Source organism: Oncorhynchus clarkii, chromosome 26 (genome assembly GCF_045791955.1).
Source record: "Oncorhynchus clarkii lewisi isolate Uvic-CL-2024 chromosome 26, UVic_Ocla_1.0, whole genome shotgun sequence".
NCBI lineage: Eukaryota > Metazoa > Chordata > Actinopteri > Salmoniformes > Salmonidae > Oncorhynchus > Oncorhynchus clarkii.
In genome coordinates, this window is record NC_092172.1 from 24,098,978 (window position 1) to 24,124,991 (window position 26,014).

The following is a 26,014-nucleotide window of genomic DNA, read 5'->3' on the forward strand; positions in this document are numbered from 1 at the left end:
CCTCATCTCTGGCGGAAGCAACAAAGTTTGCACTGTGCATCCTTGCTGGGACATTAAGGAAATGAGATGTAATCACAGAGCCTAGGTTACCCATCAATCAGAGCTCTTCTGTTCTGTGTGATCACACTGCAGGATACTGCCACCTCTCTGACCTGGCCTGGCCATGGCAGCTCTCTCTGCATGGGGCTGGGCAGGCTCTCTTCTCCTGTGGCATAATGAGGAGAACCCAGTTAAATGCCGATGCTAAAATTATACTTGTGAGAACCAAACAGCAGATTTTTATATTTGTATTAATAATATTTAGATTTATGAAATTACATTATTGTTTGTGTCATTGTGAGTCATGGGTGCATAGTCCTATGGGAGTAGCTGACTAGAGCTGGGTTGTGCACAATAGAAGACAATAGAAGTCAATAGAAGAATAGAAGAACAGAAGAATATAATATAACAGACGACAATGGAACATAACATAATAAAATAGAATACAATAGAAGACAACATAATATAACAGAAGACATTATACAACGGGTGGGCCTAATCCTGAATGCTGATTGGTTAAAACCGTATTACAGCCGGTGTCTATTTCACAAATTACCACCCGCTAAATCTATAACGTTAACTATTTACTCAGTTCCATCTGACTGCACAATCCACTGTCTCATCAGCCCAGCCAAGCAATTTATAAAATCAAGTTTATAACTTGCCTGGCTGGGCTGAAGAGACAGTGGATTGTACAGTCAGATGTAACAGAGTAAATAGGCATTTGAATGTCATAGGTTTATTGGTAACTTATGGAATAGAAACTGGCTGGAATGCGCTTTTAACCAATCAGTATTCAGGATTAGACCCACCATTGTATAAGTGTGATTATAAACTGGTTGGTTCGAGCCTGAATGCTGATTGGCTGAAAGCTGTGGTATATCAGACCGTATACCATTTGTATGACAAAACAGTTATTTTTACTGCTCTAATTACACTGGTAACCAGTTTTTAATATCAATAAGGCACCTCAGGGTTTTGTGATAAACGGCCAACATATCCCGGCTAAGGGCTGTGTCCTAGCACTCTGCGTTTTGTTGTGCGTAAGAACAGCCCTTAGCCGTAGTATATTGGCCATACACCACACCCTCTCTGGCCTTATTGCTTAATTATAAATGTAATGGTTCGAGCCCTGAATGCTGATTAGCTGACAGCTGTGGTATATCAGACTGTATACCAGGGGATGACAAAACCTTTATTTTTACTGCTAATTACGTTGGTAACCCGTTTATGATAGCAATAAGGCACCTCGGGGGTTTGTGGTATATCAAATCAAATCAAATGTTATTTGTCACATACAAGTGTTTAGCAGATGTTATTGCGGGTGTAGCGAAATGCTTGTAGTGTGGTATATGGCCAATATAACACGGCTAAGGGCTGTATCCAGGCCCCCTGCGTTGCGTCGCACTTAAGAACAGTCCTTAGCTGTGGTATATTGGCCACATACCACACCTCCTCGTTCCTTATTGCTTAAATAGATAACAATGACAAGTCATCTGGAGAAAACGATCTCAGAATGAGTTTCTTTTTACACCTAAGTAGCTGCAGTAAATTACAAAACTTAAGGTTGCTGATGTATAAAATGGTTTATGAGGTTATATTTAAACATCTGTTAAAAAGATGCTTGAACAAAACATGTCAACATACTTGATGTTGTGCCTACAGTATTCAAGTAGTAAGGCTGATTTCCAGTAAGCACAAGGTCTGTTGGTCTGCCCTTCCCAACACAGTCACAAGTGGACATTTCCATTCAACAGTGAGAACAACTTAATTCAATGATGTCTTTGATTGATGTGTAAAATGCTTCCTGGACAGTTTGTTGTATCTGAGGGGCTGGCAGGAAGTAGAAAAGCAGTTCCTTGAATGTCCTCATTAAGTAGCGATAACAAATACAAATCATTGGGCGAGGTCTGGGGAGACCAGTTTGTTACATTTGGAGAAAAAAATAAGCATCTCTGCCAGCTGCCTCAGCAAGAAGGAATGTCTGGCTGGGTAAACAGACATCACTGGTACTAATGAGGAGCAAGTCACCACACACTGAGTGGACAGGCAGTCGATACAGAGGACCTCCAGAATCAACGGGCACACTACTATTTGATCCAGATTTGGGCCCATATTCATAAAGCTGGCATACTTTATGAATATGAGCCCAAATCTGGATCAATGGGTCGGTATTGACATAGACAGGAGGTACCTGATTCTGGATCGGCACTCCTGTCTATGAGATGCTTTATAAATACAGGGCCAGATCTGTGTTTAGGTGTGTGATTAGTGAACAGGCACAGCTTAATTAATGATCCCATGTTTCATTTCCTTAATTTCTGCCAGTAGCCTATGGACAGAGCATAAAGGTGAGTCAAATCAAACCAGGTCAACTACAACTGGAAGAGGAAAGTTTGTGTAGCATAATGCATGAGAGGATAACTCTATAAGAGGGTTTCAATTATTCCCATGCTATGATGACTGTGACAACCCTGAACCAGTCCTGACCAGTCCTGTCCTGTCTGATGCCACCAGGGAGTGATGTTCTGAATCCACCTCAGACACTGTGCTTCTTTACAAATGGCACCATTATTCCCTATATAGTGCACTACTTTTAACCAGAGCCCTGATCAAAAGTAGTGCACTATAATAGGAATAGGGTGCCATTTGGGATGTAGCCTGTGTTTCCTTTAGCCATCACAATAGCGCCATGGTGGTTGCAGGAAGGTTTTCGTATATGTTCTAGACCCAGACAGACCCTTTCACAACCTCTACTGCTATCTGCAGGGCCTAAGACACACTACTGGAGAAATGTGTGGTATTTCATTGAAATGGCTGAGTAGGCTTTCCTTCCACACCCCAACGTGACCTGTTGGAGACTTGCAGTGGTGGAAAAAGTACCCAATTGTCATACTTGAGTAAAAGTAAAGATACCTTCATAGAAAGTTACTCAAGTAAAAGTGAAAGTCACCCAGTAAAATGCTACTTGGGTAAGTATCAATAGTTAATGTAATTGCTAAAATATACTTATGTCTCAAAAGTAGAAGTAAAAGTATAAATAATTTCTAATTCCTTATATTAAGCAAAGCAGACGGCACCATTTTTACATGTATTTTTAAACGTACAGATACCCGGGGGGGATGGCCAACACTCACACATTATTTACGAAAGATGCATTTGTGTTTAGTGAGTCCGCCAGACCATAGGCAGTAGGGATGACCACATGTTCTCTTGATAAGTGGGTGAATTAGAAAAATGTTCTGTCCTGCTAAGCGTTCAAAATGTAACGAGTACTTTGGGTTGTCAGGGAAAATGTATGGGGTAAAAAGTACAATATTTTCTTTAATAATGTAATGTAGTAAAAGTTGTCAAAAATATAAATAGTAATGTAAACTACAAATACCCAAAACAACTACTTAAGTAGTACTTTAAAGTATTTTTACTTAATTACTCTACACCACTGGGGATGTCCTCAGGTTCTCTCGATGCTCCAAAGGGCTGTGACAAGGTTAATTATAGTGCATCGAGCCACTCAGGAGGTTAATGTAGGAAGAAATGTGCCATATAGCACGAGCATTGCTATTGTAATAATTTGTGATTGTTTTACATGATATGACAGAGACATAATGACTGACACTAAAGTGGGACACTTGGGGAAATACTCTCAATACTCTTATTGTAATACTCTTAATGTACATACAACCCAGACTACATACAGGTGCTGGTTTAGCCTACCAAAAGAAATACAGCCAAGACAGAATGGCACAATTGTAAAGAAAGTGATTGATCTATTCTTGTATCCTACTGATTGTAGGGTGTTCCAACAACACAGTATAGGGCAAAGTTTATATCCTAATACAACAACACTGTATAGGATGAAGTGTATATCCTAATGCAACAACACAGTATAGGGTGAACTACAGTATATATCCTAATGCAGACAAGGACATGTTTTACCCCATGACCTAGGTCTTTTAAAATTGTGTTATAGGTTAGGCCTATGTGTTATAACTGTTATAACTGTGTTATATCACATGAATTTGAAATAAATATAGTATTTTATTATTATACAGCATTAGGCTATGAGTTATAGAAATAGCTCTCTTGAATCAATCAAACATGAACCTTGCTTTGGCTGCACAATGCAATTTGTCTAGATATAAGACACTCACATAGAAAGTATGATATGACAATGGGATCAGCCAATTTGAACTCAGGGGTAGACGTAACACAGTAAATAAAAAATCCGTATTCCAAGACACACAAATTAGTATGATATGTTAGGTTTGGTATGGTATCTATTAATTTGTGACTCTCCATCATCCATTTCATATGATATGTTACGAATTACAATTCGTATGATATGTTACGAATTGCAATTCATACAGTATTTTACGAATTTGCAATACGTATGACATGTTATGAATTCCAACTTGTTGTGGATAACTTTAGCTAGGTGGCTAATGCCAACGTTAGGGTTAGGAGTTAGGTTAAAGCTTAGGGTTAAGGGGAAGGGTTAGCTAACATGCTAGTTGAAAAGTAGCTAAAAAGTAGTAAGTAGTTGCAAAGTTGCTAATTATCTACTCTGACTTTTGTTTTTGCCTTAAGTAAAATTCTGGATTATGTAACCATAACAAATGTAATATATCATGCTGTTTTGAGTGTCCCGGGGGTTTCGTTTACTATGATATGTCTAGTCTATGAGACCAAGCTGGATCCGCGGTGACGAAATAAAGCTTTTAAATTACCAACTTGATCTGTGTGGTGCCAGCTGGCTGGCAAGTTATGCTGCATGTCAACAAATGGTCAGAAATCATCATTGGGAAATCAAATCCTCAGAAATAGCAGAATCACGATTTGTTGATTGCTAGAATTGATCGAAGGCTGATCAAAGTTCATCAATAGTCATTACAGCTAAACTTCCAGACAATCTTTGTCTTGTGGAGGGAGAAGCATCCTATTGGGTAGAGGCAGGGACTAGAAACATGTGCAAGATGATATAGCCTACATAACTATTTTCCTTGTAGAGGGAGAAGCATCCTATTGGGTAGAGGCAGGGAATATAAACATGTGCAAGATTATATAGCCTACATAACTCTTTCACAGAGGAGAGCTTAGTCCAGAAAGCAAAGTTAGAGATAGAAAAATGGTATTAAATCAGTTATCATCTCTTGTCTCAGAAGTGTCGCATGGACAGGCTTTCTTAGGTCTGTGTAGTTTACTTATTTCCCTTATTGTTCTTTTGCTGATCCGGCAGCTTGTGAAGCAGAGGAGACCCCGAGGATTCCCTCCTGGACCGTCACCTATCCCTGTCATAGGGAACATTATGTCTCTAGCAACAGAACCGCACGTCTTTATGAAGAAACAGAGTGAAATCCATGGGCAGGTACGGTACTTCAATTATTGTGTCAAAGTGGCTTGACTAAACCTAGGCATTTTTTTGTGTTGGCTACTTGTGTGCACCCCCATGTAGGCTAGTCTTCTTTTGCTCAAACCGGTTTAACTCTTGCGGTTTAGCCTGTTGAGTGTTCATTTATTAATTTTGCATTACAATAGATGTATTTTATATAGCGCTTTTCATTCCAGAACAGAATCTCAAAGTCGCTTTAATTTCACTGGTGAAAAAACTGTGAGAAATAAAATGTGTAATGGGGCGGCAGGTAGCCTAGTGGCTAGAGCGTTGGGCCAGTGACCGAAAGGTTGCTGGATCGAATCCCGAGTTGACAAGGTAAAAATCTGTCGTTCTGTACTTGAACAAGGCAGTTAACCCACTGTTCCCGGGGAGGCAGTCATAGTAAATAAGAATTTGATTTTAACTGGCTTGCCATGTTAAATCTAGGTAAAAAATAAGAATCTGGAACACACACATACCATAATTCCTAAATGTGTCAAAGGTTAGTTAGGGTGGACGCTCAATTCTTGACCCTATGTCTTGCGTCAGCCTATAAAAAAGCTCAGAAAACTGAACAAAAGAGGCTCACTATTCGCAAATGTATGGCAGGCTCCAGCTGCGCTAGCAGGGTTTCTAAAAAATGGCGAATGTCCGCTTAGTCAGCATGCCTCGGCAAATAGAGTGAGGGCTACTTTCCTATTTTTGGACTAGCCTAATAAACTCAGCAAAAAAAAAAACGTCCTCAGTGAAGAGCACTTTTTGCCAGTCCTGTCTGGTCCAGTGACAGTTGGTTTGTGCCCATAGGCAACATTGTTGCCGGCAATGTCTGGTGAGGACCTGCCTTACAACAGGCCTACAAGCCCTCAGTCCAGCCTCTCTCAGCCTATTGCGAACAGTCTGAGCACTGATGGAGGGATTGTGCGTTCCTGGTGTAACTCGGGTAGTTGTTGATGCCATTCTGTACCTGTCCCGCAGGTGTGATGTTCGGATGTACCGATCCTGTGCAGGTGTTGTTACATGTGGTCTGCCACTGCGAGGATTATCAGCTGTCTGTCCTGTCTCCCTGTAGCGCTGTCTTAGGCGTCTCACAGTATGGACAATGCAATTTATTGCCCTGGCCACATCTGCAGTCCTCATGCCTCCTTGCAGCATGCCTAAGGCACGTTCACGCAGATGAGAAGGGACCCTGGGCATCTTTCTTTTGGTGTTTTTCCGAGTCAGCAGAAAGGCCTCTTTAGTGTCCTAAGTTTTCATAACTGACCTTAATTGCCTACCATCTGTAAGCTGTTAGTGTCTTAACGACTGTTCCACAGGTGCATGTTCATGAATTGTTTATGGTTCATTGAACAAGCATGGGAAACAGTGTTTAAATCTTTACAAAGAAGATCTGTGAAGTTATTTGGATTTTTACTAATTATCTTTGAAAGACAGGGTCCTGAAAAAGGGATGTTTCTTTTTTTGCTGATTTTAGATCATTTGCAGTTTAGATGTCATGTCATACTGGACTATAGTCTACTTTTTTTTAAATCCAAAATTAAACATATTTAGGGAAATATATGGCATATTATTGGATGTCTATTTATTCAAGTATTTTATCTCAGATTTTCAGTCTTGATTTGGGAGGCTACTCAGCAGTGGTTCTGAATGGATATGATGCCATCAGAGAATGCCTGTACCACCAGGCTGATGTCTTTTCTGACCGGCCATCTCTGCCTTTATTTATGAAAATGACCAAAATGGGAGGTAAGAAAGTCAGTTATAATGTATTCTGAATATGGACATTATGACATTGTTATATTGTTCTTAGTTATTATATGAAAATATAAGCTTGGTGTTATTGAACTCTAGGCTATTTGATGGTATTGAGATGAAAATAGGTCCACCTATCCTGAGAATAATATTTAGTATCTTCACACATACTCAGAACTAATCTCAATATCTTCCTTCTCAGGACTTCTGAATGCTAAATTTGGCAACGGATGGATTGAACATCGTCAACTGGCCAGCAACTCCTTTCGTTACTTCGGAAGTTTTCAAATGCCCCTCGACCAGAAGATCTTGGAAGAGTGCATGTTTTTCGTGGATGCAATCGACGAACACAAAGGGAAACCCTTTAACCCAAAGCACCTGGTGACCAATGCTGTGTCCAACATCACCAACCTCATCATCTTCGGCGAGCGTTTCACGTACGACAACTGTGACTTCCAGCACATGATCGAGATCTTCAGTGAGAATGTGGAGCTGGCCGTCAGTGGCTGGGCCTTCCTTTATAACGCCTTCCCATGGATCGAGTACCTCCCCTTCGGAAAGCACCAGAAGCTGTTCCGCAACGCAGCCAAGGTCTACAACTTCCTGGAGCAGATCATCAGGCGCTTCTCGAAGGGCAGAGTGTGCAACTTCCCGCGCCACTACATCGATGACTATCTGAACAAGTTGGACAAGAGTGCTGGCGACTTGGGCACCCCGTATTCCAGGGAGAACCTAATCTACTCTGTGGGCGAGCTCATCATCGCAGGCACGGAGACCACCACCAACACCCTACGCTGGGCTATGCTCTACATGGCCCTCTACCCCAACATTCAAGGTCAGTGTGCTGCCTTATAGCACAGTAGGCCTCAGCATCAAGTCCTCTGCCTTGTCCTTACTCAGGCCTCATAGCACCCTGCCTTGTCCTTACTCAGGCCTCATAGCACCCTGCCTTGTCCTTACTCAGGCCTCATAGCACCCTGCCTTGTCCTTACTCAGGCCTCATAGCACCCTGCCTTGTCCTTACTCAGGCCTCATAGCACCCTGCCTTGTCCTTACTCAGGTCTCATAGCACCCTGCCTTGTCCTCATTCAGGCCTCATAGCACCCTGCCTTGTCCTTACTCAGGCCTCATAGCACCCTGCCTTGTCCTTACTCAGGCCTCATAGCACCCTACCTTGTCCTTACTCAGGTCTCATAGCACCCTGCCTTGTCCTTACTCAGGCCTCATAGCACCCTGCCTTGTCCTTACTCAGGTCTCATAGCACCCTGCCCTGTCCTCACTCAGGCCTCATAGCACCCTGCCTTGTCCTTACTCAGGCCTCATAGCACCCTGCCTTGTCCTTACTCAGGCCTCATAGCACCCTGCCTTGTCCTTACTCAGGTCTCATAGCACCCTGCCCTGTCCTCACTCAGGCCTCATAGCACCCTGCCTTGTCCTTACTCAGGCCTCATAGCACCCTGCCTTGTCCTTACTCAGGCCTCATAGCACCCTGCCTTGTCCTTACTCAGGCCTCACAGCACCCTGCCCTGTCCTCATTCAGGCCTCATAGCACCCTGCTTTGTCCTTACTCAGGCCTCATAGCACCCTGCCTTGTCCTTACTCAGGCCTCACAGCACCCTGCCTTGTCCTTACTCAGGCCTCATAGCACCCTGCCTTGTCCTTACTCAGGCCTCATAGCACTGTGCGTTGTCCTTACTCAGGCCTCACAGCACCCTGCCTTGTCCTTACTCAGGCCTCATAGCACCCTGCCTTGTCCTTACTCAGGCCTCACAGCACCCTGCCTTGTCCTTACTTAGGCCTCACAGCACCCTGCCTTGTCCTTACTCAGGCCTCACAGCACCCTGCCTTGTCCTTACTCAGGCCTCACAGCACCCTGCCTTGTCCTTACTCAGGCCTCACAGCACCCTGCCTTGTCCTTACTCAGGCCTCATAGCACCCTGCCCTGTCCTCATTCAGGCCTCATAGCACCCTGCTTTGTCCTTACTCAGGCCTCACAGCACCCTGCCTTGTCCTTACTCAGGCCTCACAGCACCCTGCCTTGTTCTTACTCAGGCCTCATAGCACCCTGCCCTGTCCTCATTCAGGCCTCATAGCACCCTGCTTTGTCCTTACTCAGGCCTCACAGCACCCTGCCTTGTCCTCACTCAGGCCTCATAGCACCCTGCTTTGTCCTTACTCAGGCCTCACAGCACCCTGCCTTGTCCTCACTCAGGCCTCATAGCACCCTGCTTTGTCCTTACTCAGGCCTCACAGCACCCTGCCTTGTCCTTACTTGGGTCTCATCATGTTAAGTGTTGCATTAGACCTCCACAACGTCCCTCCATCTCTTCCTGTCCTGTTCTGTTCATCTATTTTCAGATGAGGCCTATTCCGGTATTAAGCTCAGTTTCAACGGTTCGCTAACAGGTCATCCTTGGTCTTTCTTTCTCCTCTTCTCCTCTGGTGTCCAGTAAAGGGACTTGCCTTGTATTTATTTAACCTTTCTCCAAGCCATAATATACAGCAACTTTTATTTGCATACGTTAGATAACTAAGGTATAGATTTTTTTCTTTCAACTGTACAAAGGTATACACTCCCTCCCCTCGGACAGTGAATCTACAATTGTAAATGTGTCTCTAAACTTAACGGTTTTCTTCCGCTGAAGGAGAGGAGGACCAAAACGCAGCGTGGTTAGTGTTAAACATCTTTAATAAAGACGATAACCGAGAACACTACAAAAATACAAAACAATAAATGTGAAAACCGAAACAGTCCTGTGTGGTGAAACAGACACGGAAACAAACACCCACAAACAAACAGTGAAACCCAGGCTACCTAAGTATGATTCTCAATCAGAGACAACTAACAACACCTGCCTCTGATTGAGAACCATACTAGGCCGAACACAGAAAAACAACCTAGAACATAGAACATAGAATGAACATAGAACATAGAACATAGAATGCCCACCCAACGCACGTCCTGACCAACTAAAACAAACAATTAACACAATAACTAGGGTCAGAATGTGACAACCATTTTAGATTTGAGATCAAATATTTAATATTAGGTGACAGTACAGAATGTACTTTTATTTTTATTTATATAAAAATACCCTCAATATATATATATCTGTTTTACCGTTTAGAAATGAAAGCATGTAGCTAATGTAGACGTCATAAGTATTTGGACAAGTTCACTTATAGTGTTTTAATGTAGTAAATAACTGAGTATTTGGTCCCATATTCCTTGCACACAATGACTACATCAAGCTGTGACTTTAAAAACTTGTTGGATGCATTTACAGCTTGTTTTGGTTGTGTTTCGGATTATGCTTGGCCCAATAGGAAGTGAATGGTGGACAATGTATTGTGTAATTTTGTAGAGACTTTTATTGTAAGCAAGAATAAAATGTGTTTTTGAACGCAGCTACATTAATGTGGATGCTACCATGATTAGGGATATCATGAATTAGAAATAAAATTACTCCAGTCATCATCCATCATTCACAACCCAAAATCAACCAAACCAAACTCCAAATGCATCCAACGAGTGTGTAGTCACAAGCTTGATGTAGTCATTCCATACTAGAAATATGGGACCAAATACTAAACATTAGACCTCTTTAATACACTATAAGTGAATGTGTCCAAATACATATGATATCTTCAAATGGGAGGACTAGATATGTAAAGTTCTTTCATTTCTAAACGTTAAAACAGATATGAAAATACCCTCAAATGAAAGGTGACATTCTGTACTGTCGCCTCATGTGAAACATTTGATAACAAATCTAAAATGGTGGAGAATAGAGCCAAATGTAAAAATGTAGTTTCACTGTCCAAATATATACGGAGGGGAGTGGATGTTTGTACAGTTGAAGTCGGAAGTTTACATACACCGTAGCCAAATACATTTAAACTCAGTTTTTCACAATTCCTGACATTTAATCCTAGTAAAAATTCCCTGTCTTAGGTCAGTTAGGATCACCACTTTATTTTAAGAATGTGAAATTTCAGAATAATAGTAGAGAGAATGGTTTATTTCAGCTTTTATTTCTTTCATCACATTCCCGGTAGGTCAGACGTTTACACTCAATTAGTATTTGGTAGCGTAGCCTTTAAATTGTTTAACTTGGGTCAAACATTTTGTGTAGCCTTCCACAAGCTTCCCACAAAAAGTTGGGTGAATTTTGGCCCATTCCTCCTGACAGAGCTGTTGTGACTGAGTCAGGTTTGTAGGCCTCCTTGCTCGCACACACTTTTTCAGTCTGCCCACATATTTTCTATAGGATTGAGGTCATGGCTTTGTGATGGCCACTGCAATACTTTCACTTTGTTGTCCTTAAGTCATTTTGCCACAACTTTGTAAATATGCTTGGGGTCATTGTCCATTTGGAAGACCCATTTGCGACCAAGCTTTAACTTCCTGACTGTATGATGCCATCTATTTTGCGAAATGCACCAGTCCCTCCTGCAGCAAAGCACCCCCACAACATGATGCTGCCACCTCCGTGCTTCACGGTGTTCTTGGTGTTCTTCGGCTTGCAAGCATCCCCCTTTTTCCTCCAAACGATGGTCATTATGGCAAAACGGTTCTGTTTTTGCTTCATCAGACCAGAGGACATTTCTCCAAAAAGTGCGATCTTTGTCCCCATGTGCAATTGCAAATCGTAGTCTGGCTTTTTTATGGCGGTTTTGGAGCAGTGGCTTCTTCCTTGCTGAGTGGCCTTTCAGGTTATGTCAATATAGGACTCATTTTACTGTGGATATATATACTTTTGTGCCTGTTTCCTCCAGCATCTTCACAGGTTTGCACTTTCCGCACCAAAGTATAGTTATATCTAGGAGACAGAACGCGTCTCCTTCCTGAGCGGTATGACGTGTCATGCACAAAGTAGATGTCCTAACAGACTTGCCAAAACGATAGTTTGTGAACAAGAAATTTGTGGAGTGGTTGAAAAATGAGTTAAATGACTCCAACATAAGTGTATGTAAACTTCCGACTTCAACTGTATGCACTGTCCCACAAAATTGCTAAACATAGCAAGCCATTCGCCGAGGGTGAATTCATTAAAGAATGTTTAATTGACTCTGCAGCAATACTTTGCCCCGACAAGAAAGAGCTGTTTGAAAATGTTGAGGACATGTGTTGAGAATATAGAACAACAGTTGAAAGACAAGGTAAAGGATTTCACCTATTTCTCCTTGGCCCTGGATGAGAGCAGTGATGCATGTGACATGGCACAGTTGTTGATATTCAAATCAAATCAAAATCAAATAAAATGTATTTATATAGCCCTTCGTACATCAGCTGATATCTCAAAGTGCTGTACAGAAACCCAGTCTAAAACCCCAAACAGCAAGCAATGCAGGTGTTGAAGCACGTTGGCTCGGAAAAACTCCCTAGAAAGGCCAAAACCTAGGAAGAAACCTAGAGAGGAACCAGGCTATGAGGGGTGGCCAGTCTTCTTCTGGACCAAAATGCAGCGTGGTTATTTAGATTCATGTTTAATAAACAAATAAAACACGAACAATGCAAAACAAGAAACGCAACGCAAAAACCTATACAGCCTATCTGCTGCAAACAAACACAGAGACAGGAACAATCACCCACGAAACACTCAAAGAACATGGCTGCCTAAATATGGTTCCCAATCAGAGACAACGATAAACACCTGCCTCTGATTGAGAACCACTTCAGGCAACCATAGACTTTCCTAGAAAACCCCACTATACCACAATCCCAATACCTACAAAAAAAAAACAAGACAAAACACACCACATGAATAAACCCATGTCACACCCTGGCCTGACCAAAATAATAAAGAAAACACAAAATACTAAGACCAGGGCGTGACAGAACCCCCCCCCCCCAAGGTGCGGATTCCCGATCGCACACCTAAACCCATAAGAGGGTCCGGGTGGGCGTCTGTCCACGGTGGCGGCTCCGGCGCGGGACGTGGACCCCACTCCAACAAAGTCTTAGTCCCCTTGTTTCGCGTCCTTTGATTGGCGGCCCTCGCCGCCGACCTTGGTCTAGTAACCCTCACCAAGGACCCCACTGGACTGAGGGGTAGCTCGGGACTGAGAGGAAGCTCAGCACTGAGAGGAAGTTCAGCACTGAGAGGAAGCTCAGCACTGAGAGGAAGCTCAGCACTGAGAGGAAGCTCAGGCAGGTAAATGGCACTGGCAGATCCTGGCTGACTGGCAGTTCTGGCAGATCCTGGCTGACTGGCGGATCCTGGCTGAATGGCGGATCCTGGCTGAATGGCGGATCTGGAAGATCCTGGCTGACTGGCGGATCCTGGCAGACTGGCGGATCTGGCTGCTCCATGCTGACTGGCGGCTCTGGCTGCTCCATGCTGACTGGCAGCTCTGGCTGCTCCATGCTGACTGGCAGCTCTGGCTGCTCCATGCTGACTGGCGGCGAGGGCTGCTCCATGCTGACTGGCGGCGAGGGCTGCTCCATGCTGACTGGCAGCTCTGGCTGCTCCTTGCAGACTGGCAGCTCTGGCAGCTCCTTGCAGACTGGCAGCTCTGGCAGCTCCTTGCAGACTGGCAGCTCTGGCAGCTCCTTGCAGACTGGTAGCTCATTGCAGACTGGCAGCTCCTTGCAGACTGGCAGCGCCTTGCAGACTGGCAGCGCCTTGCAGACTGGCAGCTCTGGCTGCGCTGAACAGGCAGGAGACTCCAGCAGCGCTGTAGAAGAGGAAGGCTCTGGCAGCGCTAAACAGGCGGGAGACTCCGGCAGCGCTGTAGAGGAGGAAGGCTCTGGCAGCGCTGGACAGGCGAGGCGCACTGTAGGCCTGATGCGTGGTGTTGGCACTGGTGGTACTGGGCCGAGGACACGCACAGGAAGCCTGGTGCGGGGAGCTGCCACCGGAGGGCTGGTGCGTGGAGGTAGTACTGGATAGACCGGACCATGCAGGCGCACTGGAGCTCTTGAGCACCAAGCCTGCCCAACCTTACCTGGTTGAATGCTCCCGGTCGCCCTGCCAGTGCGGCGAGGTGGAATAGCCCGCACTGGGCTATGCAGGCGAACCGGGGACACCGAGCGCAAGGCTGGTGCCATGAAAGCCGGCCCAAGGAGACGCACTGGAGACCAGATGCGTAGAGCCGGCTTCATGACACTTGGCTCGATGCTTACTCTAGCCCGGCCGATACGCGGAGCTGGTATGTACCGCACCGGGCTATGCACCTGCACTGGGGACACCGTGCGCTCCACAGCATAACACGGTGCCTGCCCGGTCTCTCTAGCCCCCCGGTAAGCACAGGAAGTTTGCGCAGGTCTCCTACCTGGCGTAGCCATACTCCCTGTGAGCCCCCCCCCCCAATACATTTTGGGGGCTGACTCCCGGGCTTCCTTGCCAACCGTGATCCCTCGTATCACCGGCTCCTCTCTCCGGCTGCCTCTGCTCTCCTAAGTGCCTCCACCTGTTCCCATGGGAGGCAATCTCTTCCAGCCAGTATTTCCTCCCAAGTGTAAAAACCCTTGCCGTCCAAAACGTCTTCCCATGTCCATTCCTCCTTTCGCTGCTCCTGCTGTCACCACGCCGCTTGGTCCTGTTGTGGTGGGTGATTCTGTTACGGTTTTCTTGCGGTGAAGGAGAGGAGGACCAAAATGCAGCGTGGTTATTTAGATTCATGTTTAATAAACGAATAAAACACGAACAATACAAAACAAGAACCGCAAAAACCTATACAGCCTATCTGGTGCAAACAAACACAGAGACAGGAACAATCACCCACAAAACACTGCCTAAATATGGTTCCCAATCAGAGACAACGATAAACACCTGCCTCTGATTGAGAACCACTTCAGGCAACCATAGACTTTCCTAGAAAAACCCCACTATACCACAATCCTAATACCTACAACAACAAAAAACAAGACAAAACACACCACATAATAAACCCATGTCACACCCTGGCCTGACCAAAATAATAAAGAAGATACAAAATACTAAGACCAGGGCGTGACATCCGGCTGGAACTTTATTGAAGCTATATGTTAAAAACATCCTAATGATCGATTCTGTACTTAGTTTGAAATGTTTCTTCGACCTGTAATATAACGTTTTGAAGTTTTTGTCCAATGTAACGCTGACCAGAATGAGCGTTTGGATATGTATACCAAACGCGCTAACAATAGAATATATTTGGACATAACGGATATTATCGAACAAAACAAACATTTATTGTGGAGCTGGGATTCCTGGAGTGCTTTCTGATGTAGATCATCAAATGTAAGGGAATATTTATCATGTAATTTCTTGTTTATGTTGACGCCATCGTTGCGGCTATTGTGATTTTTACTTTTGAGCGCCGTCTCAGATTATTGCATGGGTTTCTTTTTCCGTAAAGTGTTTTCAAAATCTGACACAGCGGTTGCATTAAGGAGAGGTATATCTATAATTCCATGTGTATAACTTGTATTATCATCTACATTTATGCTGAGTATTTCTGTTGAATGATGTGGCTATGCAAAATCACTGGATGTTTTTGGAACTAGTGAATGTAACGCGCCAATGTAAACTCATATTTTGATAAATATTAACTTTATCAAACAAAACATACATGTATTGTGTTACATGAAGTCCTATGAGTGTCATCTGATGAAGATGATCAAAGGTTAGTGATTAATTTCATCTCTTTGTGTGGTTTTTGTGACTCCGGCTGGAAAATCTTATGCTGGAAAAACTGCTGTGTTTTTCTGTGGCTATGGTGACCTAACATAATCGTTTGTGGTGCTTTTGCTGTAAAGCATATTTGAAATCGGACACTGTGGTGGGATTAATAACGAGAATAGATTTAAAAGGGTATGAGATACATGTATGTTTGATGAATTTTAATTATGAGATTTTTGATGTTTCGAAATTGGCGCCCTACACTTTGACTGGCTGTTGTCATATCGCTCCCATTAACTTCTTATGGCTGCAATCCCGTTAAGTTCACACAGGACACCAGATAAGACAGGAGCATTTCACCAGATAGGACAGGCTGATCCTAGCCCCCCGGGCACATAGACTATTGCAGCATAAATACTGGAGGCTGAGACAGGGGGATCAGGGGACACTGTTGCCCTGTCTGATGATACCCCTGGACAGGCAGGATATCACCCCAGCCACTTTGCCAAAGCACAGCCCCCACACCACTAGAGGGATATCAACAGACTACCAATTTACTACACTGAGACAAGGCTGACTATAGCCCAAAAATATATCTTCCACCGCACAAGCTCGAGGGGGGCGCAACACCGGATAGGAAGATCACGTCAGTGACTCAACCCACTCAAGTCGAATATAGTGAAAAAAAGGCACGGCGTGTCACAGCCTTTCTAGGGACGGCATGGAAGAGCACTAGTAAGCCCCCATAATAAGGTCAGAGGCAGAGAATTCCAGTGGAGAGACGGGAGCCGGCCAGACAGAGAGCGCAAGGGCGATTCGTCACTCCAGTGCCTTGCAGTTCACCTTCACACTCCTGGGCCAGACTACACTCAATCATAGGGCCTACTAAAGAGATAAGTCTTCAGTAAAGACTAAAAGGTCGATACCGAGTCTGCATTTCTCACATGGATAGGCAGACCATTCCATAAGAATTGAACTCTAAAGGAGAAAGCCCTGCCTTTAGCTGTTTGCTTAGAAATTCTAGGGACAATAAGGAGACCTGTGTTTTGTGACCGTAGAGTATGTGTAGGTATGTATTGCATAAACAATTCAGAGAGATAGGTATGAGCAAGTCCATGTAATTGACACGTCTACTCCCACTCCTCCCCTCCGGCGTTCGACGTCGCCAGTCTACTAACCACCGGTCCTGGCATCCATCATTACACGCACCTGCAGATCATCATGATACTTACCTTCCTGATTACCTCCCCTATATCTGCCACTCCCTTGGGTTCCTTCCTCAGTTAGTATTGTTCCTGTGTTTACGAGTAAACACCACTGTTATGTTGTCTCATTTCCTGTTTGTTGTTTTATTAAACGTTTCTCTTGCACCTGCTTCGCAACTCACAGTGTCATCGTTACAGTAATGCTTTGTAGGTTAGCAGTAAAACCTTGAAATTAGCCTTAGCAGGAAGTCAAAAAGTAGAGAGGCTAGCACTGGAGTAATGTGATCCAATTTTGTGGTTCTAATCAAGATACTAGCAGCCGTATTTCAAATCAAATTGTATTAGTCACATGCGCCGAATACAACAGGTAGGTACAGTGAAATGCTTACTTATGAGCCCCTAAACAACAATGCAGTTAAAAAAAATACGGATAAGAATAAGAAATAAAAGTAACAAGTAATTAAAGAGCAGCAGTAAAATAACAATAGCGAGACCAAGTCAATGTGTGGGGGCACTGGTTAGTTGAGGGAATATGTACATTTACTGTAGGTAGAGTTATTAAAGCGACTATGCATAGATGATAACAACAGAGAGTAGCAGCGGTGTAAAGGGGGGAAGCAATAAAAATAGTCTGGGTAGTCTGGGTAGAAGCTGTTTAGAAGCCTCTTGGACTAAGACTTAGCGCTCCGGTTCCACTTGCCACTAGGGTGGCTGTAGTCTTTGACAATTTTTAGGGCCTTCCTCTGACACAGCCTGATATAGAGGTCTGGACGGCAGGAAGCTTGGCCCCGGTGATGTACTGGGCCGTTCGCACTACCCTCTGTAGTGCCTTGCGTTCCGAGGCCGAGCAGTTGCCATACCAGGCAGTGATGCAACCATGCTCTTGATGGTGCAGCTGTAGAGCCCTTTTGTGCATCTGAGGACCCATGCCAAATATTTTCAGTCTCCTGAGGGGGAATAGATTTTGTCGTGCCCTCTTCATGACTGTCCTCTCTTGGGGTGCTTGGACCGTGTTAGTTTGTTGGAGATGTGGATACCAAGGAACTTGAAGCTCTCAACCTGCTCCACTGCAGCCCCGTTGATGAGAATTCCTTTTTCCTGTAGTCCACAATCATCTCCTTTGTCTTGATCACGTTGAGGGAGACATTGTTGTCCTGGCACCACACGGCCAGGTCTCTGACCTCCACCCTATCTCGTTGTTGTCGGTGATCAGGCCTACCACTGTTGTGTCATCGGCAAACTTAATGAGAGTGTTGGAGTTCCAGTCATGAGTGAACAAGAGGGGTCTGATCAAGCACCATTGAGGGGCCCCTGTGTTGTGAATCAGTGTGGCAGATGTGTTGTTACCTACCCTTAACACCTGGGGCTGGCCCGTCAGGAAGTCCACGATCCAGAGGGAGATGTTTAGTCCCAGGGTCCTTAGCTTATTGATGAGCTTTGAGGGCACTATGGTGTTGAATGCTGAGCTGTAGTCAATGAATATCATTCTCATGTAGGTGTTTCTTTTGTCCAGGTGGGAACGGGCAGTATGGAGTGCAATTGAGATTGCATCATCTGTGGATCTTTTGGGGTGGTATGCAAATTGGAGTGGGTCTAGGGTTTCTGGGTTAATGGTGTTGATGTGAGCCATGACCAGCCTTTCAAAGCACTTCATGGCTACAGACGTGAGTGCTACAGGTCGGTAGTCATTTAGGCAGGTTACCTTAGTGTTCTTGGGTACAGGCACTATGGTGGTCTGTATTTTGCACTAACTGAACATTATTTAGTGCTTTATCCAGATAACCAGAGAGTGGAGCATTGCAGTAGTCTAATCTAAAAGTTACAGAAATTCGTTTACTGCATCATTTTTGTACAAAGTTACAGATTTTTGCAATGTTACGAAAATAGAATAAAGCTACCCTTGAATTATTCTTAATATGTTCATCAAAAGAGAGTCCAGAGCAATTCAGAGGTCCTTGCATTTTTGAGACAACTGTACAACCATCAACATTCATTTTTAGGTCAAACAGCAGATCTCTTTGTTTCTTGGGACCTAGAACTTGCATCTCTGTTTTGTCCGAGTTTAAAAGTAAAACATTTGCTGCCATCCACTTCCTTATGTCTGAAACACAAGCTTCCAGGTTAGGCAATTTTGGGGCTTCACCATGTTTAATCGAAATGTTCAGCTGTGGGTCATCCGCATAGCAGTGAAAGTTGACATTGTGTTTCCGAATGACATCACCAAGAGGTAGAATGTATAGTGAAAATAATAGTGGTCCTAAAACGGAATCTTGAGGAACACCGAAACTTTTTTTTGATTTGTGAGAGGACAAATCATCCAAAGAGAATAAATTATATATTTTCCGACAGATAAGATCTAAACCAGGCAAGAACTTGTCCGTGTAGACCAAAGAGGGTTTCCAATCTCTTAAAAAGAATGTGGTGATAGTGTCACAAGCGGCACTATGGTCTAGGAGCACGATGACAGATGCAGAGCCTTGGTCTGATGCCATTAAAAGGTAATTTAACGCCTTCAAGAGTACCGTTTCAGTACTATGATGGGGTCTAAAACCAGACTTGAGCATTTCCTATGCAGTCGTGGCCAAAAGTTTTGAGAATGACAGAGATATACATTTTCACAATATCTGCTGCCTCAGTTTGTATGATGGCAATTTGCATATACTCCAGAATGTTATGAAGAGTGATCAGATGAATTACAATTAATTGCAAAGTCCCTGTTTGCCATGCGAATGAACTGAATCCCCCAAAAACATTTCCACTGCATTTCAGCCCTCCCACAAAAGGACCAGCTGACATGTCAGTGATTCTCTCGTTAACACAGGTGTGAGTGTTGACGAGGACAAGGCTGGAGATCACTCTGTCATGCTGGTTGAGTTCCAATAACAGACAGGAAGCTTCAAAAGGATGGTGGTTCTTGGAATCATTGTTCTTCCTCAGTCAACCATGGTTACCTGCAAGGAAACACGTGCCGTCATCATTCTTTTGCACAAAAAGGGCTTCACAGGCAAGGATATTGCTGCCAGTAAGATTGCACCTAAAGCAACCATTTATCGGATGATCAATAACTTCAAGGAGAGCTTTTCAAATGTTGTGAAGAAGGCTTCATGGCGCCCAAGAAAGTCCAGCAAGTGCCAGGACCGTCTCCTAAAGTTGATTCAGCTGGGGGATCGGGGCACCACCAGTACAGAGCTTGCTCAGAAATGGCAGCAGGCAGGTGTGAGTGCATCTGCACGCACAGTGAGGCAAAGACTTTTGGAGGATGGCCTGGTGTCAAGAAGGGCAGCAAAAAAAGCCACTTCTCTCCAGGAAAAACATCAGGGACAGACTGATATTCTGCAAAAGGTATCGGGATTTGACTGCTGAGGACTGGGATAAAGTCATTTTCTCTGATGAATCCCCTTTCCGTTTGTTTGGGGCATCCGGAAAAAAGCTTGCCCTGAGAAGACAAGGTGAGCGCTACCATCAGTCATGTTTCATGCCAACAGTAAAGCATCCTGAGACCATTCTTGTGTGGCGTTGCTCACAATTTTGCCTAACAACACAGCCATGAAGAAAGAATGGTACCAATACATCCTCCGAAAGCAACTTCTCCCAACCATCCAGGAACAGTTTGGTGACGAACAATGCCTTTTCCAGCATGATGGAGCACCTTGCCATAAGGCAAAAGTGATAACTAAGTGACTCGGGGAACAAAACACCGATATTTTGGGTCCATGGCCAGGAAACTCCCCAGACCTTAATCCCATTGAAAACTTGTGGTCAATCCTCAAGAGGCGGATGGACAAACAAAAACCCACAAATTCTGACAAACTCCAAGCATTGATTATGCAAGAATGGGCTGCCATCAGTCAGGATGTGGCCGAGAAGTTAATTGACAGTATGCCAGGGCGGATTGCAGAGGTCTTGAAAAAGAAGGGTCAACACTGCAAATATTGACTCTTTCCATCAACTTCATGTAATTGTCAATAAAAGCCTTTGACACTTATGAAATGCGTGTAATTATACTTCAGTATTCCATAGTTACATCTGACAAAAATATCAATGACACTGAAGCAGCAAACTTTGAGAAAATTAATATTTGTGTCATTCTCAAAACCTTTGGCCACGACTGTACATTATTTTTTCTTCAGGATGGCAGCGAGTTGCTGCACAACAGCTTTTTGTAAAAATGTCGAGAGGAATGGGAGATTTGATATAGGTCGATAGTTTTTACATTTTCCATGTCAAGGTTTGGCTTTTTATTTTATTTTTTTAGCTAGTTTGTTACACATTCGGGGGATAGGGAGCTGTTATTATGATCAATATAGCAGGGCCAAGCACAGGAAGTAGCTCTTTCAGTAGTGTAGTCGGAATAGGGTCCATTAGGCACCTATTCAGCGTAGAACTTTCTTGTATACTGGAGCCTCAGAATGGAATGAGTTGCCTCTTCCCATACAAACAACGTCCTCTCTGGGAAGCTTTAAAAAATAAGTGTCCTCTGTGCCCATATGACGATGTAACTGCAATGATGAGATGGATGTTCTTTTTATGTTTTATTATCACAATGCCATACTGTGTCCAACTTGCCTAGCTATCTTGTCTCAAGAGGACCACAATGGAAATAAGCCCCAGACTTTGTGTGTTATCCTCCATGATTTTACTCATGTGCATGTATGGCTTTTAAGTTGTGTGGGCTTGTTTTGTAAATTGGTAGAATTAAACTAAACAAGGGTAGGGGGACAGGTTAAATAAATATTTTTAAGCATTGATACATGGATTACAGTGGCAAGAAATTGTAGGTGAACCCTTTGGAATTACCTGGATTTCTGCATAAATTGGTCATAAAATTTGATCTGATCTTCATCTAGGACTCAACAGTAGACAAACACATTCTGCTTAAACTAATAACACACAAACAATTATACGTTTTCATGTCTTTATTGAACACACCGTGTAAACATTCACAGTGCAGGGTGGGAAAAGTATGTGAACCCTTGGATTTATTAACTGGTTGACCCTCCTTTGGCAGCAATAACCTCAACCAAACGTTTTCTGTAGTTGCGGATCAGACCTGCACAGCTGTCAGGAGGAATTTTGGATCATTCCTCTTTACAAAACTGTTTCAGTTCAGCAATATTCTTGGGATGTCTGGTGTGAACTCTTGAGGTCATGCCACAGCATCTCGGGTTGAGGTCAGGACTCTGACTGGGTCACTTCAGAAGGCGTATTTTCTTCTATTGATGCCATTCTGTTGTTGATTTACTTCTGTGTTTTGGGTCGTTGTCCTGTTGCATCACCCAACTTCTGTTGAGCGTCAATTGGCGGACAGATAGCCTTACATTCTCCTGCAAAATGTCTTGATAAACCCCCTCCACAATACTTTACAGTTGAGATATGAGGTTTTGATGTTGGTGTGCTGTGCCTTTTTTCTCCACATAGTGTTGTGTGTTCCTTCCAAACAACTCAACTGTAGCTTCATCTGTCCACAGAATATTTTGCCAGTAGCACTGTGGAACATCCAGGTGCACTTTTGCAAACTTCAGACTTGCAGCAATGGTTTTTTTGGACAGCAGTGGCTTCTTCCGTGGTGTCCTCCCATGAACATCATTCTTGTTTAGTGTTTTACGTATCGTAAACTCGTCAACAGAGAGGTTAGCATGCCCCAGAGATTTCTGTCTTTAGCTGACACTCTAGGATTCTTCTTAACCTCATTGAGCATTCTGCGCTGTGATCTTGCAGTCATCTTTGCAGGATGGCCACTCCTAGGGAGAGTAGCAACTGTGCTGAACTTTCTCAATTTATAGACAATTTGGGCTAGTATCCCTGTGGAATGCTTTCAACACCTTGTAGAGTCCATGCCCCAACAAACTGAGGATGTTCTGAGGGCAAAAGGGGGTGCAACTCAATATTAGGAAGGTCTCCCTAATGTTTTGTACACTCAGTGTATGTCTGTGGATACTAGACAAGACTTGAGGAAGCCTTTGCACCCCAGTATCTCTACCTGCACATTCATCTTCTGCCGATCTACTATTCCAGTGTTTAATTGCTATATTGTAATTACTTCGCCACCATGGCCTATTTATTTCCATAACTTACCTCATTTGCACTCACTGTATATAGACTTTTTGTTTTCTTTTGTTCTACTGTATTATTGACTGTATGTTTTGTTTATTCCATGTGTAACTCTGTGTTGTATGTGTCGAATTGCTACGCTTTATCTTGGCCAGGTCTCAGTTGCAAATGAGAACTTGTTCTCAACTAGCCTACCTGGTTAAATAAAGGTGAAATAAAAATAAAAATAAATAAAAGATAGAACATTGTGATGAAAAGGTATTGACAGTTTGCTGCTGGTGTTTCCTCTGTGTAGAGAAGGTGCATAAGGAGCTGGACAGTGTGCTGGGAAGTGAGAAGTCCCCCTCGCTTGCAGACAAAAAGAGGATGCCCTATGTGGAAGCGGTGCTACATGAGGTCCTGCGCTTCTGTAACATCGTGCCCCTGGGCATCTTCCGCGCCACCACTCAGGACACACTGGTGAGCGGCTACAACATCCCCAAAGGCACCATGGTCATCACCAACCTGTACTCTGTGCACTTTGATGAGAAGTACTGGTGCGACCCTGGAACCTTCTCACCACATCGCTTCCTGGACAGCAATGGAAACTTTGTCCGACGGGAAGCTTTCCTACCCTTCTCTCTGGGTGAGTCTGGCTTCTTTCCACTCTTAGCCCCCCAAAGAGAGTAGCACAGACTCTCACACACATACTGTACACACCCTCTTACTTGAATGCCTTTCCTCTTGCCTAATCTAAATGGTAATGCTTAAAAACAGGGTTAATAGTCATCATGGGCATGAAATTACAATATATTAGAGATTCTTCTGTATGTTTGTATACTTTTTAGGCAGTAGTTCTGAAAGTAGCACTTATGAGCCAAAAGTGGTCCCTGAATATTGCATACTACGTCACATATGTGCAGATATGTGCACCACGTCATTGCTCTCTCTCTCGCTCTCTCTGTGCTGTGTCCACTGAGCTGGGCCCGCCCTGCAACCTCATTGGATAATGCTGGTCAGGCCTCTTGCTACCTGTCACTCAAATGTGAGATGCCGAAGCTCATTGGCTAGAACTCAAATTGCTCGGGTGCTGGCCCACATGTAGGGAAAATAACACAGCACAGCTTCAATAAAACAGTCACTTTCAAACTAGGGATTTCATGTCTAATTGAGGTAAGACAGTAATTCTGCTCATAGATTATGCATGTATGAACTACACATTGAAAAATACTTTATTCGTCGCCAAAGTACCGGAGCATGTCTTTAACCGTATACCCCAGCTATGATCTCATTTCATTTTACCTACAATGAGTCAAATGTAATAAAAGCTAGAGCCTCTCTAGTATGAAGGCCCAGTAATCTATTTGAGCACTTAATTAATAGACTGGTGAGCAAGCCTGCCCCTGGGGCTATTGCAGACTACAATGCTGCCATTAATAAAGGAAAGTACTGTTAAGACAGAAAAACACCACCATGTCAGTTCAAACAAAACAAATTCTCTCAGTCATACCACCCATACATGTGGTTCCCTCTATTGCTCAAGTTGCGTTGTGTATGCAAGGGTAAACCTTTTCCCAGCCATATCATTGGATGAACCTATATGCTAAAAAGGTAAACACTAAACAGCTGATAACCGTGATAGTAAAGGACCTTTACTATCACTTAACAGATACATTGAGTACAATAGATATGTTGTATTGGTTGAATATTCACTGGAAAACAGTAGTCAGTAGTAGCTGGTGTCACTAAATCGGCAGACGGCTCATTGTAATGGCTGGAATGGATTTCATGTCAGCCATTACGACAAGCAGTCCTCCCTTCACCAGCCTCCTCTGAGTAGAGTAGATGATACAAAGTATGACATGATCTTCACAAAACTCAATCCATGTTGTGTGGTTTGTCCTCAGGGAAGCGTCACTGTTTGGGCGAGCATCTGGCCAGGATGGAGATGTTCCTGTTCTTCACCACCATGCTGCAGCGCTTCCACCTGCAGTTCCCCCCCGGCACAGTGCCAAGCCTCACCCCCAAACTGGGCATGACACTGCAGCCGCTGCCTTACTCCATCTGCGCCGTCCGCAGGCAGCAGTGACAGATTCTCAGAAGGTACAGCCCGAAGGGGTGGGGGGGTTGGGGGTTTAGTCAGAACAGAACTGGAGTCTAGAGCTTGGACTCCTACCTTGTTTTACACAGAACTGATAGAATTCTAAACATCAGCCGATGGCTGTTTCTGAGCAATTGCATGTTTACACAGCACCATTTGCAAAGTCACAGGATCACCAGAAATGTTACTGGCAAGATCCTGAAATATCAGGTGGAACTTCTCAGTAAGATTAATAGAGAAGATAAGAAGTGTGAATATTTAAACAATACATGCAGACATATACTATGAATTAACCTTGAATTAGAATTGACTTTTTATCTGTGTCCTTATAATCAAATGTCTCATCTTCCCTGCGGGATTACATCAATGATTGACAGGATGGACCTCTATGATGGTTCACAGCCCTGTCTTCTCTCTCACAGCCTGCCTAGATGAGAAATGGGAACATTACCCACTGGGCACACACTGGTTGAATCATTGTTGTTTCCATGTCACGTTGAATTGATGTTCCCAGTGGGTAGTTTCAGCTGTTTCTACAGCACAGTGAAAATAAGTGGACTAGCAGCCAGCCTTTCCTAGAAGGCTCTGGACATGGTGTTTAGTCTGGATCAGCGCCACGTCAATCAGTCTGAACTAACAATGAACCCGATCTCTAGGGATTATTCCTTTAAGTCAATTTTTACTTTTGTCTATTATGGTCATACTTTGTAATAAGAACAATGCCATTTGACCTTTTTTACAATGTTTATGGTGTGCCTTTACTAAGAGAAATTCAAGTTACATATGTTTTATGGTGTGCCTTTACTAAGAGAAATTCAAGTTACATATGTTTTATGGTGTGCCTTTACTAAGAGAAATTCAAGTTACATATGTTTTATGGTGTGCCTTTACTAAGAGAAATTCAAGT

The 26,014-nt window shown here is 43.7% G+C and overlaps 1 protein-coding gene across 1 annotated transcript; it reads left to right on the top strand.

Moving 5' to 3' along the window:
- Positions 1-5,167: 5,167 nt before the first annotated feature.
- On the top strand, positions 5,168-25,106 carry LOC139384842 (vitamin D 25-hydroxylase-like). Its single transcript, XM_071129738.1, has 5 exons — positions 5,168-5,407; positions 7,015-7,156; positions 7,365-7,997; positions 23,323-23,652; positions 24,914-25,106. The coding sequence occupies exons 1-5, from the start codon at positions 5,168-5,170 to the stop codon at positions 25,093-25,095; spliced, it is 1,527 nt and encodes a 508-aa protein (XP_070985839.1). The 3' UTR covers positions 25,096-25,106.
- Positions 25,107-26,014: the final 908 nt, after the last annotated feature.

Coding starts and splice junctions, on each gene's coding strand:
- LOC139384842 (XM_071129738.1), top strand. CDS start 5,168: ATGGTATTAAATCAGTTATCATCTCTTGTCTCAGAAGTGTCGCATGGA. Junction 7,157..7,364: donor GAAAATGACCAAAATGGGAG/GTAAGAAAGTCA, acceptor CTTCCTTCTCAG/GACTTCTGAATGCTAAATTT. Junction 23,653..24,913: donor TTTCCTACCCTTCTCTCTGG/GTGAGTCTGGCT, acceptor GTTTGTCCTCAG/GGAAGCGTCACTGTTTGGGC.